This window comes from Nerophis ophidion, linkage group LG11 (genome assembly GCF_033978795.1).
Source record: "Nerophis ophidion isolate RoL-2023_Sa linkage group LG11, RoL_Noph_v1.0, whole genome shotgun sequence".
Taxonomy (NCBI): domain Eukaryota; kingdom Metazoa; phylum Chordata; class Actinopteri; order Syngnathiformes; family Syngnathidae; genus Nerophis; species Nerophis ophidion.
This window is the reverse complement of record NC_084621.1, coordinates 32,639,618-32,656,323: the sequence shown is the minus strand read 5'-3', so window position 1 is coordinate 32,656,323 and position 16,706 is coordinate 32,639,618. Positions and strand designations below refer to the sequence as shown.

Below are 16,706 nucleotides of genomic sequence, written 5' to 3'. Positions count from 1 at the left end.
ACAAATTCTACTACTCAGCGCTAAGTTTCTCTTTTCAGACTTTGATCTGCACACTGGGGACTGCTTTCTGTCAGATTGTCCATTAGTGGCAACGGCTGATAAGGAGCTTCATGTCGTCAAGAGCACCGATGGATCACACCCTCTGCAACAAGAAAGCATTGATATGAGGTCACAGGGGTTACCTGGCGGATCCACCATGGTGAATGTTAAACGGCTGACCTTGGCTGCCGCTAAAATTCCGCCTTAGTGGATATTCATGCATATTTACATGTCTTTAAGTAGAAGATGCCAGAGTCCTTATCTATCCAAACATCCTGTGACAAGCTGGGCAGAAGGAGGAGGAGGAGGTTGAAGAAGGAATGAAAAAAAAAAGGCGAAAATGTGTGTGAATCCTTAACCGCGAGGAGTGAACAGCCTGTGAATGAGTCACCATTTCACAGCAGCGAGGACGTTTAACACAACCTGTGACTTAACAGCAAAAAGAGAATTCACATTAACCATTATGTAATCATGCATACATGGTCTTTTTTTGATAAAGAAAAAAGATCAATTTCTCTATCATATCTGCTTTTTGCATTAAGATCCAGGCCCATTGCGTCCTCAGATAGTTGACACCGTTTGCTGCAAAACAGACATCTTAGCCTGGTTAACCTCCACAGTTTTTTACTTGTGGGAAGAAGTCACCTGTCAGAATATAAGCAATTGTGGCTGTGGTGTCAAGAGGTGAGCCACACAAAGATAGGATGACAAGTGAACATTCACACAAATTATTAGAGTGAAAGCCGATCATCCTATCACTTTTGGAGTGGAGCAGCTAAAAAGAATAATGAAAGACAAAAGTCTCAATATTGAGGATGGGGTGTCAAGAGGGGAGCCACACAACAATAGGCTGACAAGAATGCTCACAAACACTATTATGATAATAATAATAAATAATGGATTAGGGTGAACGGTTCTCAACCGATCCTTATTTTTTTGGAGTGGAGTAGCTAAAAAGTCCATGAAAATACAAAGGTGCCCTTCATAAGGGTGGGACGTCAAGAGGTGAGCCAAACAAAGATAGAATGAGAAGAATACTCACACACACATTCTTGATGTGAAAGGATCTCATCCTACCATTTTTTGGACTGGAGCAGCAAAAAAGTCTACAAAAGACAAAAGGTGCCAATTATTAGGCAGGGTTTCAAACATGAGCCACACAAAGATAGGATGACAAGAACACTTACACACACTATTTATCCATCCATCTATTTTCTACCGCTTATTCCCTTTGGGGGTTGCGGGGGGCTGTTGTGTTCTGACCCGGTCTTCTTCTGGTCACCCCCCAGAGTTCGTTGGATGACACATAAGCTGGTTTTAAAGGCCTACTGAAATGAGATTTTCTTATTTAAACGGGGATGGCAGGTCCATTCTATGTGTAATACTTGATCATTTCAAGATATTGCCATATTTTTGCTGAAAGGATTTAGTAGAGAACATCGACGATAAAGTTTGCGACTTTTGGTCGCTAATAAAAAAGCCTTGCCTGTATTGGAAGTCGCAGACGATGACGTCACCCGTGTGATGGCTCCTCACATCCTCACATTGTTTATAATGGGAGCCTCCAACAAAAAAAGCTATTCGGAGCGGGAAAACAACAATTCCCCCATTAATTTGAGCGAGGATGAAAGATTTGTGGCTGAGGATATTGATAGCGAAGGAATAGAAAAAAATAAATAAAGTTTAAAAAAAAAAAAAGGTGATTGCATTGTGAGCGATTCAGATGTTTTTAGACACATTTAGTAGGATAATTCTGGAAGATCCCTTATCTGCTTATTGTTGTAATAGGTTTTTAGTGAAATTTTAAATATTGTAAAGACATACCTCGAGGTCGGATGGCTGCGGTGAACACGCAGTGTCTCAGAGAGAAGCCGAGGAGCAAAGCTCACAGCTCCCTTTTTTGACATTACAGCTGCTGCAGGACGACGAATAATCCATTGATGTCTCCGGTAAGATATATATCACAATTTCCCATCCAAACACATGCTGCTTGACGTAGAGAAAACATGTTCGCTTGACCGCTCCGCTTCACAACAGACAAAGAAACACTGGCTGTGTCTCGGTGCTAAAGACAGCTGCAACCCAACGCTTTCCAACAACAGCATTGTTCTTTATAGTCTCCATTATAAAATGAACAAATTGCAAAAGATTCAGCAACACAGATGTCCAAAATACTGTGTACTTACGCCATGAACTGAGTCGACTTTTAGCCATGTTTGGTGCAGCGCTAATATTTCCTTACAGTCCGTGACATCACGCGTACGCGTCATCATTCCGCGACGCAACAAGAAACTCGCAGGAAATTTAAAATTGCAATTTAGTAAACTAAAAAGGCCGTATTGGCATGTGTTGCAATGTTAATATTTCATCATTGATATATACAGTGGGGCAAAAAAGTATTTAGTCAGCCACCGATTGTGCAAGTTTTCCCACTTTAAATGATGACAGAGGTCTGTAAATTTTCATCATAGGTACATTTCAACTGTGAGAGACAGAATGTGAAAAAAAAATCCAGGAATTCACATTGTAGGAATTTTTAAGACTTTATTTGTATATTATGGTGGACTATTATACCGACAGGCCAAGCGTTGTGCAGCTTCAGTGGTCGCAGAGGCAAAAACTCGGACATGGGAAGAGTTTGGGGAAGCCATGGAAAATGAGTTCCGGATGGCTTCGAAGCGATTCTGGACCACCATCCGCAGCCTCAGGAAGGGGAAGCATTGCACTGTCAACACCGTGTATGGTGCGGATGGTGTTCTGCTGACCTCAACTGCGGATGTTGTGGATAGGTGGAAGGAATACTTCGAAGACATCCTCAATCCCACCAACACGTCTTCCTATGAGGAAGCAGTGCCTGGGGAATCTGTGGTGGACTCTCCTATTTCTGGGACTGAGGTTGCTGAGGTAGTTAAAAAGCTCCTCGGTGGCAAGGCCCCAGGGTGGATGAGATCCGCCCGGAGTTCCTTAAGGCTCTGGATGTTGTGGGGCTGTCTTGGTTGATAAGACTCTGCAGCATCGTGTGGACATCGGGGGCGGTACCTCTGGATTGGAAGACCAATCCAGAGGTTTTTAAAAAGAGGTGGTTCCTCTCTTTAAAAAGGGGGACCGGAGGGTGTGTTCCAACTATCGTGGGATCACACTCCTCAGCCTTCCCGGTAAGGTTTATTCAGGTGTACTGGAGAGGAGGCTACGCCGGATACTCGAACCTCGGATTCAGGAGAAACAGTGTGGTTTTCGTCCTGTTCGTGGAACTGTGGACCAGCTCTATACTCTCGGCAGGGTTCTTGACGGTGCATGGGAGTTTGCCCAACCAGTGCTTTGTGGATTTGGAGAAGGCATTCGACCGTGTCCCTCGGGAAGTCCTGTGGGGAGTGCTCAGAGAGTATGGGGTATCGGACTGTCTTATTGTGGCAGTCCCTTCCCTGTACGATCAGTGTCAGACCTTGGTCCGCATTGCCGGCAGTAAGTCGGACACGTTTCCAGTGAGGGTTGGACTCCGCCAAGGCTGCCCTTTGTCACCGATTCTGTTCATAACTTTTATGGACAGAATTTCTAGGTGCAGTCAAGGCGTTGAGGGGTTCCGGTTTGGTGGCCGCAGGATTAGGTCTCTGCTTTTTGCAGATGATGCGGTCCTGATGGCTTCATCTGGCCGGGATCTTCAGCTCTCACTGGATCAGTTCGCAGCCGAGTGTGAAGCTGCCGGAATGAGAATCAGCACCTCCAAATCCGAGTCCATGGTTCTTTCCTGGAAAAGGGTGGAGTGCCATTCCCGGGTTGGGGAGGAGACATTTCCCCAAGTGGAGGAGTTCAAGTACCTAGGTGTCTTGTTCACGAGTGGGGTAAGAGTGGATCGTGAGATCGACAGGCGGATCGGTGCGGCGTCTTCAGTAATGCGGACGTTGTACCGATCCGTTGTGGTGAAGAAGGAGCTGAGCCAGAAGGCAAAGCTCTCAATTTACCGGTCGATCTACGTTCCCATCCTCACCTATGGTCATGAGCTTTGGGTCATAACCGAAAGGATAAGATCACGGGTACAAGCGGCCGAAATGAGTTTCCTCCACCGTGTGGGGGGCCTCTCCCTTAGAGATAGGGTGAGAAGCTCTGTCATCCGGGAGGAACTCAAAGTAGAGCCGTTGCTCCTTCACATCGAGAGGAGCCAAATGAGGTGGTTCGGGCATCTGGTCAGGATGCCACCCGAACGCCTCCTGAGGGAGGTGTTTAGGGCACGCCCAACCGGTAGGAGGCCACGGGGAAGACCCAGGACACGTTGGGAAGACTATGTCTCCCGGCTGGCCTGGGAACGCCTCGGGATCCCCCGGGAAGAGCTAGACGAAGTGGCTTGGGAGAGGGAAGTCTGGGCTCCCCTGTTTAGGCTGCTGCCCCCATGACCCGACCTCGGATAAGCGGAAGAAGATGGATGGATGGTGGAAAATAAGTATTTGGTCAACCATTCAAAGCTCTCACTGATGGAAGGAGGTCTTGGCTCAAAATCTCACGATACATGGCCCCATTCATTATTTTCTTAACACGGATCAATCGTCATGTCCCCTTAGCAGAAAAACAGCTCCAAAGCATGATGTTTCCACCTCCATGCTTCACAGTAAGTGTGCTGTTGTTGGGATGCAACTCAGTATTCTTCTTCCTCCAAACACGACGAATTGAGTTCATACCAAAATGAATACATGGATGATACAGCAGAGGATTGGGAGACTGTCATGTGGTCAGATGAAACCAAAATAGAACATTTTGGTATAAACTCAACTCGTCGTGTTTGGAGGAAGAAGAATACTGAGTTGCATCCCAAGAACACCACACCTACAGTGAAGCATGGGGGTGGAAAAAAATAAAATAAAATAAAAAAAATCAGTCTAAGCCTGGGCCCTTGGAGAGGCGGTCCAGACTGAGGCCAAGGGAAAAAAACAACTCATAGCCATAGCACACATCCCTCTTACATGTGTGGAAGAAGGAAACAGCTAAAATCAAACAAAACAAAGGACATTAGATACATTAAAAGAGCAGAGCTGATGACACCAGCCACTTCTACATACAGCTATAAATAAAAAGTAAAAGAAACATACACACTGTGGTGGCCTCTGCGGTGTTCCACGCCATCGTCTGCTGGGGTGGAGAGAGCATGGCCAGAGACAGGAGCAGACCCAACAAAGCAACCAAGAGAGCCGCCTCCACTCTGGGTTGCCAACCAACTCTCGGCCAGCGTCCAGTCCGCGTGGATGAGCGAGGATATGTCCGAGGAGACTGAGGTGTCCGATACCTGCTCATTCAGCCAAGACACTGTGAAGCTTCTCCGTCCCAGCGCTCAGTGCTAGCTCCGCAGCCCTGTTTCTTCATCCGCATCTCCTCCTGTCTCTCCAAACTGACTCTGGTGTGGCAGAGACCCAGCAGCTGGTCTCCATGGCCAAAAGGCTCCCGGGAGGCAGATCGTGAAGTCCACAAAAAAGCACCGCAGAGGTCAAGAAAGTGCCACCCCTTGTCACACAGTCCCAAAGGGTCCCGGACCAAAAGGCAAAAAGAAAAAAAAAAGAAAAAAAGAATATATATATATATATATATATATGTATATATATATATATATATACATATAACACATGAAAAAAGGAGGGAAACACAAACAGATGACACAAGAGCACAGAGCTCCTGCCAACAGCAGCCACTACAGCGGCGCCATCTTGAAAAAAAGAAAAAAATAATAAATAAAAACAAAAAGGTCCTGTGAGAATGAGATATTTTTAAGTGTTATTTTTAATCCATAGTCTTGTTTAAAGCAGCTAGTATTTTCCTATGTAGTGTGTTTTCATGTGATCCCTGTGCTTTTATCTTATGCCCGCTAGTAAACCCTTTGTTTTGTTTTAAGGGCTCCTGTTGGTTGGCTCACAAAGCTGTTTTGGCAAGTTCTTATCTGCTTCAAAGGTCTTAGCTTTGCTGCTTTCTGAGCGAGAGGAGCTGTTTTTGCTCTACATAAACTGACGCTTTCTGTTTGGATTTAGACCTCTTCTTGCGGACGCTGTTGTCGCATTGTAAGGGCTGCTCTCCTATAGCTTTAGTAAAACTTTGCCAAGTACTATTTCTTCTCGGTGGTCCTTCTTACTCAACAAATATGTCATCCATAAGAATTTGGGATTGACCAGAGTGTTTTATTCCCTGATAACAGTCCCCATATTCAGGCGTTAATCCACACATTTTTCTTGTGTGGACTAACCAAAAAGTACTCACAAAAACAAAGTTCACGAACAGGTTGGATGTCATTATGACACGAAAACAATAACTTACATCACGTAAATGTTACCCTAGAAACATTTTCTGTCATTATTTGCAGTGTTTGTGGCATTGATATGAGCATGTTGCTCGCTGTCACACTATGACCTACATCTCCCATCAGTGAATGAGTGAGACACGCTCGTACACAAAAGAAGAGCTCATTTGATCTTTACAAAATATATCTTGACATCGTTATCATGACTCATCGTTTGTCATTATGTTATTTTGGGTCAGGAGCATGTTGTGTTTTTCTGCCTGTTAAACATTGTGTAGCTCAGGGGCAACATAAAAAAGAGGCTTGTGTAAGTTCAACAGTGAAGAGACTTTATTAAAGGAACACTGCAGTTACGTTAAGGTAGCATTGACAGGAAAGTGCAGTTATAAAAAAATAAATCATCTTAGCAGTCAGAATGCACACACAGTGAGGAGAGAAGAAACATGTTTTTTGTGCAGCAGGTACATTTGAACAGTTCATGTCATCATCAGGGTCAAAAGTGATCTCTTGAACGCCCCTCATGACACCATCTGTTTTCCCAAAAGCTGCCATCCTCGCCTAGATGTGTCAATCACTGACCTACAGGACAGACAGGTCATGGCAGGACTTAGATTTGAGCCAGAACGCCCTGGTGGGATTGTTCTTCGCCACCATCTTGTCCAGGAAACGCTTGGCCTTTATGGGAAGGCTCTCCCGGCGGCCGCGGCATCTGGCAGCAGCGGAGTCGGCGTCCTTGGAGTTTCTCCTCAGCCGTAGCTGCCGCACGATTCCGCGGAAAGCCTCCCACACGTTGTGCTGCATGGCGGCCGACGTTTCGATGAATTTGCAGTCAAAGACGGCGGCGCAGACACGGCCCTCTAGAACCAAGAAGTACAATTTCAAACACTGGTTAGGATACTGTGTAGGTGAGCAAATGGATGCATATGTTGATATTATCATTATCAGGGTATTCAGAGAATAAGTTATTGGACACGAGAGGGCTTTGGATTTGGAACAATTTGAATTTAGGACAAAATAGCATCTTTTGCCAAATTATTGTTCCACAAGTTATGTAATAAAAGATAACAAAAGTATTAGCAATCTTTCTAACTGGATAGGAGCAAAAAACATAAAAAAACGAAAAGATGTTTAGAAATACTTGTGGAAATTAACTTTATTTTATCGCTTCTTTTTTAAATTTTTGTAACACACAAGCAAGACTGAGACGCCTTGAGTATTTTTACATTTAGTTACAGCACATGTGTAACACAGACTTTTGTCAAAGGTCTCCAAAATTATCCAATAAGAAAGAACATTTTGAATACATTTGTAGTTAGTTGCTTTTTAAAAAAAAATTATATGGTCTGGTTACTCGCTAAATATAGCAACAGAAATTTAGATTCATAATTTTAATATAATGTAATTTTCAAGTTACGATAAAAAGAAATTGATAAAAACACCAAAAAGAAGATAAACCAGTTTTCAAATTTAAAAAAAAAAAAAATCTTTAAAAAGCTGGAAATGCTCCAAATATGATTGCACTCAGTTTATTGTGCATGTATTGAAATGTCTTTCTTCAGTATTAAAAACATATAATCATTCAAAGTCGTCAAGTTGGCAACACTGGTCTGTCCTGCTCCATGTTTTTATTCTCTGGCAGACCAGGTGTGTATGAGGTGTGTGAAGAAGCAGAGTCATGATTCCATCTACTGTACAGAGTTGTTCTAACAAGTCACAGACAGATCTACTATTATGTGTGTAACTCTTTAGTTGTAGCCCAAATGTATCTAACGCCGATATTGGTCTTACATTTTTATACTGTTAAATTGTTTACAGATAAGTTTGTTGATATTTTTGTGTGCCTTAAATCTTCATCCTGTGTTTTAGTTGGATTAAATTCACGATTAACAATTACAGGCTAACATTTTAAAACATTTCAAAGTTATAAGTATCGGTAAATCTGCGATATCTGTCCTGTATTTTCACTTCTACTGCACCTCACAAATGAACTTACCGTTGGTGGAAACTTCTCTCCGTCGCACCAGGTCACACTTGTTGCCCACCAGGATGATGGGCGTGTGCTGGGCAGGGCGAAAGCGGCGGAGAACGATGCGCAGCTCTGACGCACGAAGGAACGACGCACGGTCAGTTATGGAGTACAACAACAGGAAGGCGTCACCAGATTGCATGTAGAGCTCCTGGGACCATTCGCTGTCAGTCTGTAAAACAAACAAACAAACAAACAAACACACACACACACACACACACACACACACACACACACACACACACACACACGGATCAGTTTGAGGGGAGCAACTTGATGGGGGTCTTACTACAAAGTTAGCACCTGAACTGCTGCCCAGCAGGCACAAGAATTGACACAATGTTGATCATACATACATGTCCTTTGAAATTGACTTTGAAACAATGTTGCAAAATAGTTGTATTGTAAACTGAAACAACGTTGATGTCCAATGTTGGATTTACATTGTTGGTTAAGCAAATGACCAAATTTCAATGGTTAGATCCACGTCAGGACCCAAGATTGATTAAGAGTCGGCAAAAAGCATGTTGTTCCAACATTAAGGCCTACTGAAATTAGATTTTCTTACTTAAACGGGTATATCAGGTCCATTCTATGTCTCATACTTGATCAACTTGCGATATTGCCATATTTTTGCTGAAAGGATTTAGTAGAGAACATCGACGATAAAGTTCGCAACTTTTGGTCACTAATAAAAAAGCCTTGCCTTTACCGGAAGTAGCAGACGATGTGCGCTTGACGTCAGGGGTTGTAGGGCTCCTCACATCCTTACATTGTTTACAATCATAGCCACCAGCAGCTAGAGCAATTCGGACCGAGAAAGCGACAATTTTCCAATTAATTTGAGCAAGGATGAAAGTTTTGTGGATGAGGATATTGAGAGTAAAGGACTAGAAATGTTTTTGTTGTTTTTTTAATTTAAAAAAAGGCGATTGCAGTGGCAGCGATTCAGATGTTATTAGACACATTTACTAGGATAATTCTGGAAAATCCCTTATCTGCCTATTGTGTTGCTAGTGTTTTAGTGAGATTATAGAGTACCTGAAAGTCAGAGGGGTGTGGCCACGGGTGTAGTGAGCGCCAGTGTCTATGTGGGAGGAGGTAATAGTCACCGCAGCAGCTGCTGGAGGACGGAGGCTCCGCTCATAAAAGAGCCAACTTATTACCACAATTTTCTTACCGAAACCTGCCGATTGACATGTGGTTGGATCCATGTTCGCTTGACCGCTGTGTTAAACAAGGAAACGTCGGCTGTGTTTGTGTGGCTAAAGGCTAAAAGCCTCCCACCTCCTTACTTTGACGTCTCCATTATTAATTGAACAAATTGCAAAAGATTCAGCAACACAAATGTCCAGAAAACTGTGTAATTATGCGATTAAAGCAGACTACCTTTAGCTTGGATTGGCGCTGGAAAATCATGTCCGCTACAACAAGAGACGTCAGACGCACGTGTCATCTTACGCGTCATCATACCGCGACATTTTCAACACGACACTTCGCGGGAAATTTAAAATTGCAATTTAGTAAACTAAATAGGCCGTATTGGCATGTGTTGCAGCGTTATTATTTCATCATTGATATATAAACTATCAGACTGCGTGGTTGGTAGTAGTGGGTTTCAGTAGGCCTTTAAGTTTGAGTTACTCAATGTCAGGACATAATTTAACAAGTTGTCAATGTTGTTTCAATGTCTTGTGCCTGCTAGGTGGTATGTATCATTGACCCTGACTCACCTCTGCATCCCATGTGTCTAAAAGAGTTATAGTTGCAGGTTCTCCATCAACTTCAACCTCCTTTTCTTGCAGTTCATCTGGGGGAGAAAAGTTGTTTTATTTTATATACCTTTGTAGGTTCATGTGCAGAATTCACGCATTGTCAATGCTAATAATGCTCATTAATACCATGAATTAACAATATGTTTAATATTGTGGATTTTAAGTTTGTAGTCTATTGCATTACATATATTTTCCATTGCAGATAATCAAAAGGGACAAGCGGTAGTAAATGGATGGATGGATGGATGGATAATCAAAATGTTGACAACCAGCTGTAAACGCTAATTTACTAAACAAAACACCACAAAAGTGGCAAAATAAAAATAGTTATTTGAGTAATGTCTATTAATAACATATCTTAACTTTTAGCACTTAACAGACCGAAGTATTTTGAAAATGAGGAGCTATGGAAGTGCTGTGCGAGCTGGAAAAACAGGACATAATTATAACTGAATGCTCGGTTCTGACCTCCACAAAGCTCGCAGTCATCACTGTCCATGCTGTCCGCGGCCCCGGAGAAGATGCAGGCGAAGGCGGACTTGCCAACCCCGCTGGCCCCAAGGAGCACCACCCGGTAAGGACTACCGGAGTCGGCGGAGATGACCGAGTCGGAAGAGGACCAACTGCCGCGGCTGCCTCCGTCGGACTCTCCGGCTGAGCCGGAGCTCGACTTGGAGTGGGAGATGCAGGCGGGGACGCGGGCCAGGAGACCGTCGGGAAGCAAGTGTGAGCTCGGGTCGCAGACGCTCCAGCGGTGCAGGAGCTCGGTCTGGAGGCGCAGGCTGTGCCGGCGAACACTGGACATCATGGTGCCGGTTCGGCAAAGTTTGGGCTCAATTAGGGAGAATGTGCTTCTTCTTCTCTCATTGTCGAATTGAAACTTGAGAAATGTCAAATCTCGCTGTTTAAAGTCAAATGGAGCATCCCGTGTCCTCTCAGTCACTTCATCCTGCTGGTGGCTCCCTACATGTTTATATGAGGAGACTCTCTCTCTCTCTCTCTCTCTGCAGGGGAGGGAGGCAGCGTTGACATTGACTTCCACACGTCACGCTAAGTGCAGCAGAGATGTGATTACACAATATGAAAAATGCATAGAAATAGAAATATATGCAAGGGCTTAATGGCTTACACAAGCAAGACATGACACTTCAAAATGTGTCAACATTTCACACTGAATGTTCTTTTCCCATTTGTCCGCCAACAAGATGAATATTGACAATTTTATTCAGATTCACGCAAGGTCATGAATAAAACTCTGTTAGACTTTTTAGCTCTCTTTAAAAATGCAAACCTATTTATTTTTGCTCAATGCTGGTTTTACTCACCTTCATCAAACAAGGGAGCTGTGAGAACCGAAGCGGAGATGTTGGTCAGCTTGGATTTGGAAATACATTTTCCCACACAAAGTGTCCCAGGGTCCATCCATCCACCATTTTCTTCCGCTTATCCGAGGTCAGGTTGCGTGGGCAGCAACCTAAGCAGAGAAGCCCAGACTTCCCTCTCCCCAGCCACTTCGTCCAGTTCCTTCCGGGGGATCCTGAAGTGTTCTCAGGCCAGCCGGAAGACATAGTCTTTCCCCTGGCTTCCTACCGGTCGGACGTGCCCTATACACCTCCCTAGAGAGGCGATTGGGTGGCATCCTGACCAGATGCCACCTCATCTGACTCCTCCCGATGTGGAGGAGCAGCGGCTTTACTTTGAGCTCACCCTGAATGGCAAAGATCCTCACCCTATATCGCTAAGGGAGCGCCCCGCCACCCGGCGTAGGAAACTCATTTCGGCCGCTTGTACCCGTGATCTTGTCCTTTAGGTCATAACCCAAAGCTCATGACCATAGGAGAGAATTTAAGGGGATACCTTTAGTCAAAAATGATTTATGGGGGTCAAAGGTCAATGATTTATGAGGGGTCAAGGTCAAAGGTCAAATGTCAAGTTTGAAGGTCAAGGGTCAAATGTCAAGGGGGTGTGGCTTACCCCGGAAGAGGGTGGAGTTAAGACCTGCGGTGGGAGTGGTTAAACCAGGAAGAGGGTGGAGTTTTAACCAGAAAGAGGGCGGAGTTAAGACCTGAGGTGGGAGTGGTTGAACCAGGAAGAGGGTGGAGTTAAGACCTGAGGTGGGAGTGGTTAAACCAGGAAGAGCCAGGAAGAGGGTGGAGTTAAGACCTGAAGAGGGAACAAAGGAGGGTTCAGGTTGAGGTCAGTTTTTTAAGGAAGCTTGAGAATGTCATCTGAGCAGCATGTGACCATCCATTTGACAGTTTAAATGTTTACGATCGTTTGAAACAACTTCCAGACTTCCCGAAAACATATTTAAACGATTGGGAGGAACTAATTAGGTTAAGGTTAACCATATGTTTGACCCTGCTTCGATGTATTGATGGCTGGGAATGTTACTTGGGGAGATGTGGATACACACACACACACACACACACACACACACACACACACACACACACACACACACACACACACACACACACACACACCCCATTACCTCTGCTTTACCATGTTATTAGACAACGGTTTAACTCCATTTAGGCATTTAAACGTTAAAAGCATTGCACGTGTACGACGTTGTAATACTTTTTTTTTTTACCAGCCGATGACGACAAAGTGAAAGACGAAGAACTTTGTTTAAACGATCTTACAAAGTTGGAAGATGATTATCGAGGTGTGTTTAAACCTTTGAATTATTTAATATTATGTGTATTCATTATTTTGTTTCATAGAGGAATTGCCGTAAGATCCTAACGCGATCGTTTTAACACAAACGCAGTCTGGTGAGTCAAATGATTCTCATTTTACAAGAAAAAAAACATGCGGTATACAATACATATATACATATATTTACTTACAGATTTTCCGTTTTTATCTCCGGCTCGCTGGTCACCGTTAACGCTGGCGGGTTCATCAACGGCCATTCCAGGCAGAGGAGAAGGCTTGATTGCGCCAAAGACTCCAGACATCGAATCCTTGCTCCGAGGGGAAATCATCGAAAACGACGGTGAATGTCCGACAGGCACCCGCTGTAAGTTTTTCTCGTTTTCTGTAAGCTTTTTAAGATTCTCAGGAGCTTTAAAGAGCTCCTCTCATTCCAATGTCTTTCGCTCAAATGAATTTCGCGCCTAAGGGTAATGGGCGGGGACTGATTCCGGAGGTGGGCGGTTGTTTCCGCCAAGCAACCTTCTGGTGTGCATTAGCGTCACCTACTGAAATGGAGTGTGGACCAAGATGGATCCCTACTCTATATTCTTTTATTTAACCCAATGTTTTTTAAATACGTGTATAATGCTTTATATCCTATGTGTTGTGAATTCCATCCTACAATATCTTCCAAGGAACCCAAAGAAATGTTACCACACCTCCCGCTTTATTTATTCTATAGATTGCCTGAACTATTTCATAAACTAAATCTTGTCTTGTTTCTGATGCTACGTTTTTTTATGCTCATCAATGCACTGCTGGAGTCCGAGCACACAACTACTTTCCTTGCTTTGTTTTCCTCTATCCAGTTAACTGCCGTATAAATTGCTACCAATTCCCCGTAAAAACAGTTTATCACTGATTATTTTATTTAATACTATGTTTCTTTGTGGGATAACTGCTACAGCTCTTACCTTTAATTTTTTTTATAGTTTTTGATGCATCCGTATATATCATATCTCAATCCATTTTTCTATCTGGTAACTATTTAAATTTCTATTCTTTAGTAATTGCATGTTTTCTTTTGGGTTATCAAACATCCACGGTGGTATTGCAGGCATTGGTACTGTAGGACTAACTTTAATATTGTCAATTTTAACTTTATTACATATGTCTCCTATAATCCACCCAAAACTATTCTTTTTTTTTTTTTTTCTCTCTTTTTCTTGGCAGTTTGGTAGCACTGGACAAGTCGGATATCCTTGCTTGGATCCTTTTAAAGTTGCCCGATAAACTGCTGAGAGTTGATCTCTCCTCTTGTCCAAAGGTTTTTCATTAATTTTTACTTGTAATACTGCCACTAGGGTTGATGTAGTAGCTCCACAACATAACCTTAAAGCCTGTGACTGGATCCGGTCTATTTTCCCAAGTCATGTTTTTGAAGCAGATTGGTAAATAATGCATCCGTAATCAATAACAGATGGAATTAAAGTTATAAATATATACATATATTGTTTTCAACGTCAACCTATCAGCCCCCCAATCATTACCCCTCAAAGCCCTCATTATATTTAACACCTTTTTACTTTTTCCCCTATTTTTTTATTTTCCGGAAGGAACACTCCTGAAGGAATAAATAAAGTACTATCTAATCTAATCTAATCAAATCTATTTTGCTGATGTGGGTTGACTAGTTCATATTTTTATCAAACCATATTCCTAAATATTTAAATACTTGTACCTCTTCTATATTTTCACCTTAGAGTTTTTATTTGGAGCTTGTTTTGTACTTTTGTCTTTGTAAAATGTATGACTTTTGTCTTTCCAACAGAGAATCTTAAACCCCAAGCCGTTCCCCAGTCTTGAACATTATTTACCACTTTGTTAGTTTTTTGATTATTTCTTTTGACTCTAAATAATATACTAGTCTTTCATTAATCATTTTTTCCATTACTTTCCCCAAATTTGAGGTCAATGCTATCGGCCTATAATTTCCTGCCTCTTCCGGGTCTTACCCTGACTTGGATATTGGAATTGTTACCGCTAATTTTCCCCTCTGCCGGTCATTCTCCTTCTTCATATATCCTGTCATATCATTTCAAGACTACTTCTTTGACGATGCTACCTAAGTTTTTGATCATTTGATAACTCACCAGGTGTTTCCCCGGTGACGTATTTTTAACCTTTTTCAAAATTCGAACCATTTCATTCAAAGAAAATGTCATATCCATAGTGTTGGTAAAGCCATTATCGTTGTCTTCCATCATTTCCCCAATATTTAAACTCATCGTTTCTTCTCTCTTTTGTTTTTCTACATTTCTCAAATTATCATTACTGTGCACTTTAACACATTTTTTTTTTGCTAAAGGTTCTGCTGTTTCTTTACCCGTGACTACATCTTCTTTAATAAATGTGGCACATCATCCTCTTTACCCTTCATTCCTATCTTTACGAATCGTTATATATCCTTTTATTATAAAGTTTAATTTTGGCTTCAGCCCTGTTTCTTGAATACAAATTATATGTGGTTTAGTTTTCATATTTTTAATATATCCCTTTAATTCATGTTCGGTTGCTATCAAACTTCTGGCATTCCACCGGACAATTAACAGGGTATTGGAATGTGGTAACATGACTCAGTCACGTCTACTCTCTGTAGTACAGCTTGCACCCGGTCCCAAGATAGTTCTTTCAACAACTTTGCTGCTGCTTTGACAATTATTTTGATCTTCTCAGTCTTATTTCTAGACTGTTCTGTACAGTTTATTACGTGAGCCAGGAATACAACTAGTTTGTCCGTGGAAATTCCTGTATTTGTTGCCTCTTGTTTTTTTTTATTTCTTGAACTATTCACACTTCTGTTCTTTTCTACACTTTCTTGATTTCTCACTTTAAATGCCTCTGTGTATGTAATATTTCTTTCAACTTTGATTTGTTGTACTTCTGTTGCCTGTTTCATGATGTATGGCTTTTGATTATTTCTTTTTTCAATCTACAATTCCAATAAATAACACGTATTTTAAGATTACTGATAACTTTTTCAAAATAAAATGTAATTCCTGAATAAGATAATTGTATCGAATCCAATGGATTGTCTGGTCCTAAAACCTCTTTGTAATGTTAGTTTGATTCCCCCAAAATACGACACAGTCTAATTTGAAAAACATATGTGCCTCGTCGGCTGTAGTAAAAAAAAAAAAAGCAAACCCATGCCTCCTCGGTCTAACCTCTCACAGCCCCTTTTCTGCCGTGTCAAAGATGGATCAGAGACCACCTTGGCCCCTAACCCCCACTTCTTCTCCACTACCAAGAGAACAGTAATTAATCCGAGCTGAGTTTTTAAAAATATTCCAACATGACTTTTTACTTTCATTTTGTATCAAAGCTGAGTTGTGCTCTCTGGTTTATTTTGCAAATGAACCGACAGAACATGATCATGTACAAGACTCGCCTACCCACAATGCACTGCAGCCCAACGCTCCTGGTCGGATGTTTGTATCGGGGTTCATGGAGAGATGCGGTAAAGAGTGGTAGCCAAGACACACGGTCATACACGGTCACACTCGGCAATTATTTTGACCTGGGGAGCAGATTTAAAGGAAAAAATGTGTCTGGGGGGGCCGGAATATCTGATTTTCAGGTACAAAAAACTTCACAATGACACAAAATAAACACAACAGTTAAACCTCACACTAAAAACAAGACATTGACTTGTACGTTCAAAAGACAGAATAGAACAAGACAAGACATGCAATGCCATCTACAAAATGTTATGTAAATGTTAGTCATTACACACGCGGCTATGGTTTTGATGTATTTGTTACAGACATGTTTACGTCAAGTAACATCACATGGTTCCATTTGCACCTTTCAACAAATCTGAAAGGGAATATTAAGAAGTAAAACTTATATTTAATCCTACCTCTTCTCCGAGCACACGGTGACTGTACAT

General features: G+C 42.3%; 2 protein-coding genes across 3 annotated transcripts in view; both read right to left on the bottom strand.

Annotated features, from left to right (window-relative positions):
• cdh17 (cadherin 17, LI cadherin (liver-intestine)) overlaps positions 1-316 on the bottom strand; it is a 42,705-nt gene extending 42,389 nt beyond the window's left edge. Inside the window, exons 1-2 of the mRNA XM_061915681.1 lie at positions 220-316; positions 15-142 (exon numbers count right to left, since the gene is read on the bottom strand). The gene's annotated coding sequence lies outside the window, so the exon portion shown is untranslated. The remainder of the gene's footprint in view (positions 1-14; positions 143-219) is intronic.
• A 6,306-nt stretch (positions 317-6,622) lies between these two features.
• The window catches only part of gem (GTP binding protein overexpressed in skeletal muscle), a 28,100-nt gene continuing 18,016 nt past the window's right edge, over positions 6,623-16,706 (bottom strand). The window contains exons 1-5 of one of the 2 annotated variants that reach the window (XM_061915679.1): positions 11,437-11,930; positions 10,580-11,115; positions 10,070-10,146; positions 8,304-8,508; positions 6,623-7,167 (exon numbers count right to left, since the gene is read on the bottom strand). In XM_061915679.1, the coding sequence (XP_061771663.1) occupies positions 6,890-7,167; positions 8,304-8,508; positions 10,070-10,146; positions 10,580-10,919 (900 nt within the window). In that variant the 5' untranslated portion in view covers positions 10,920-11,115; positions 11,437-11,930 and the 3' untranslated portion in view covers positions 6,623-6,889. Of the gene's footprint in view, positions 7,168-8,303; positions 8,509-10,069; positions 10,147-10,579; positions 11,116-11,436; positions 11,931-16,706 lie in introns of those variants that run through there. The other variant, XM_061915680.1, reaches the window with a different exon arrangement.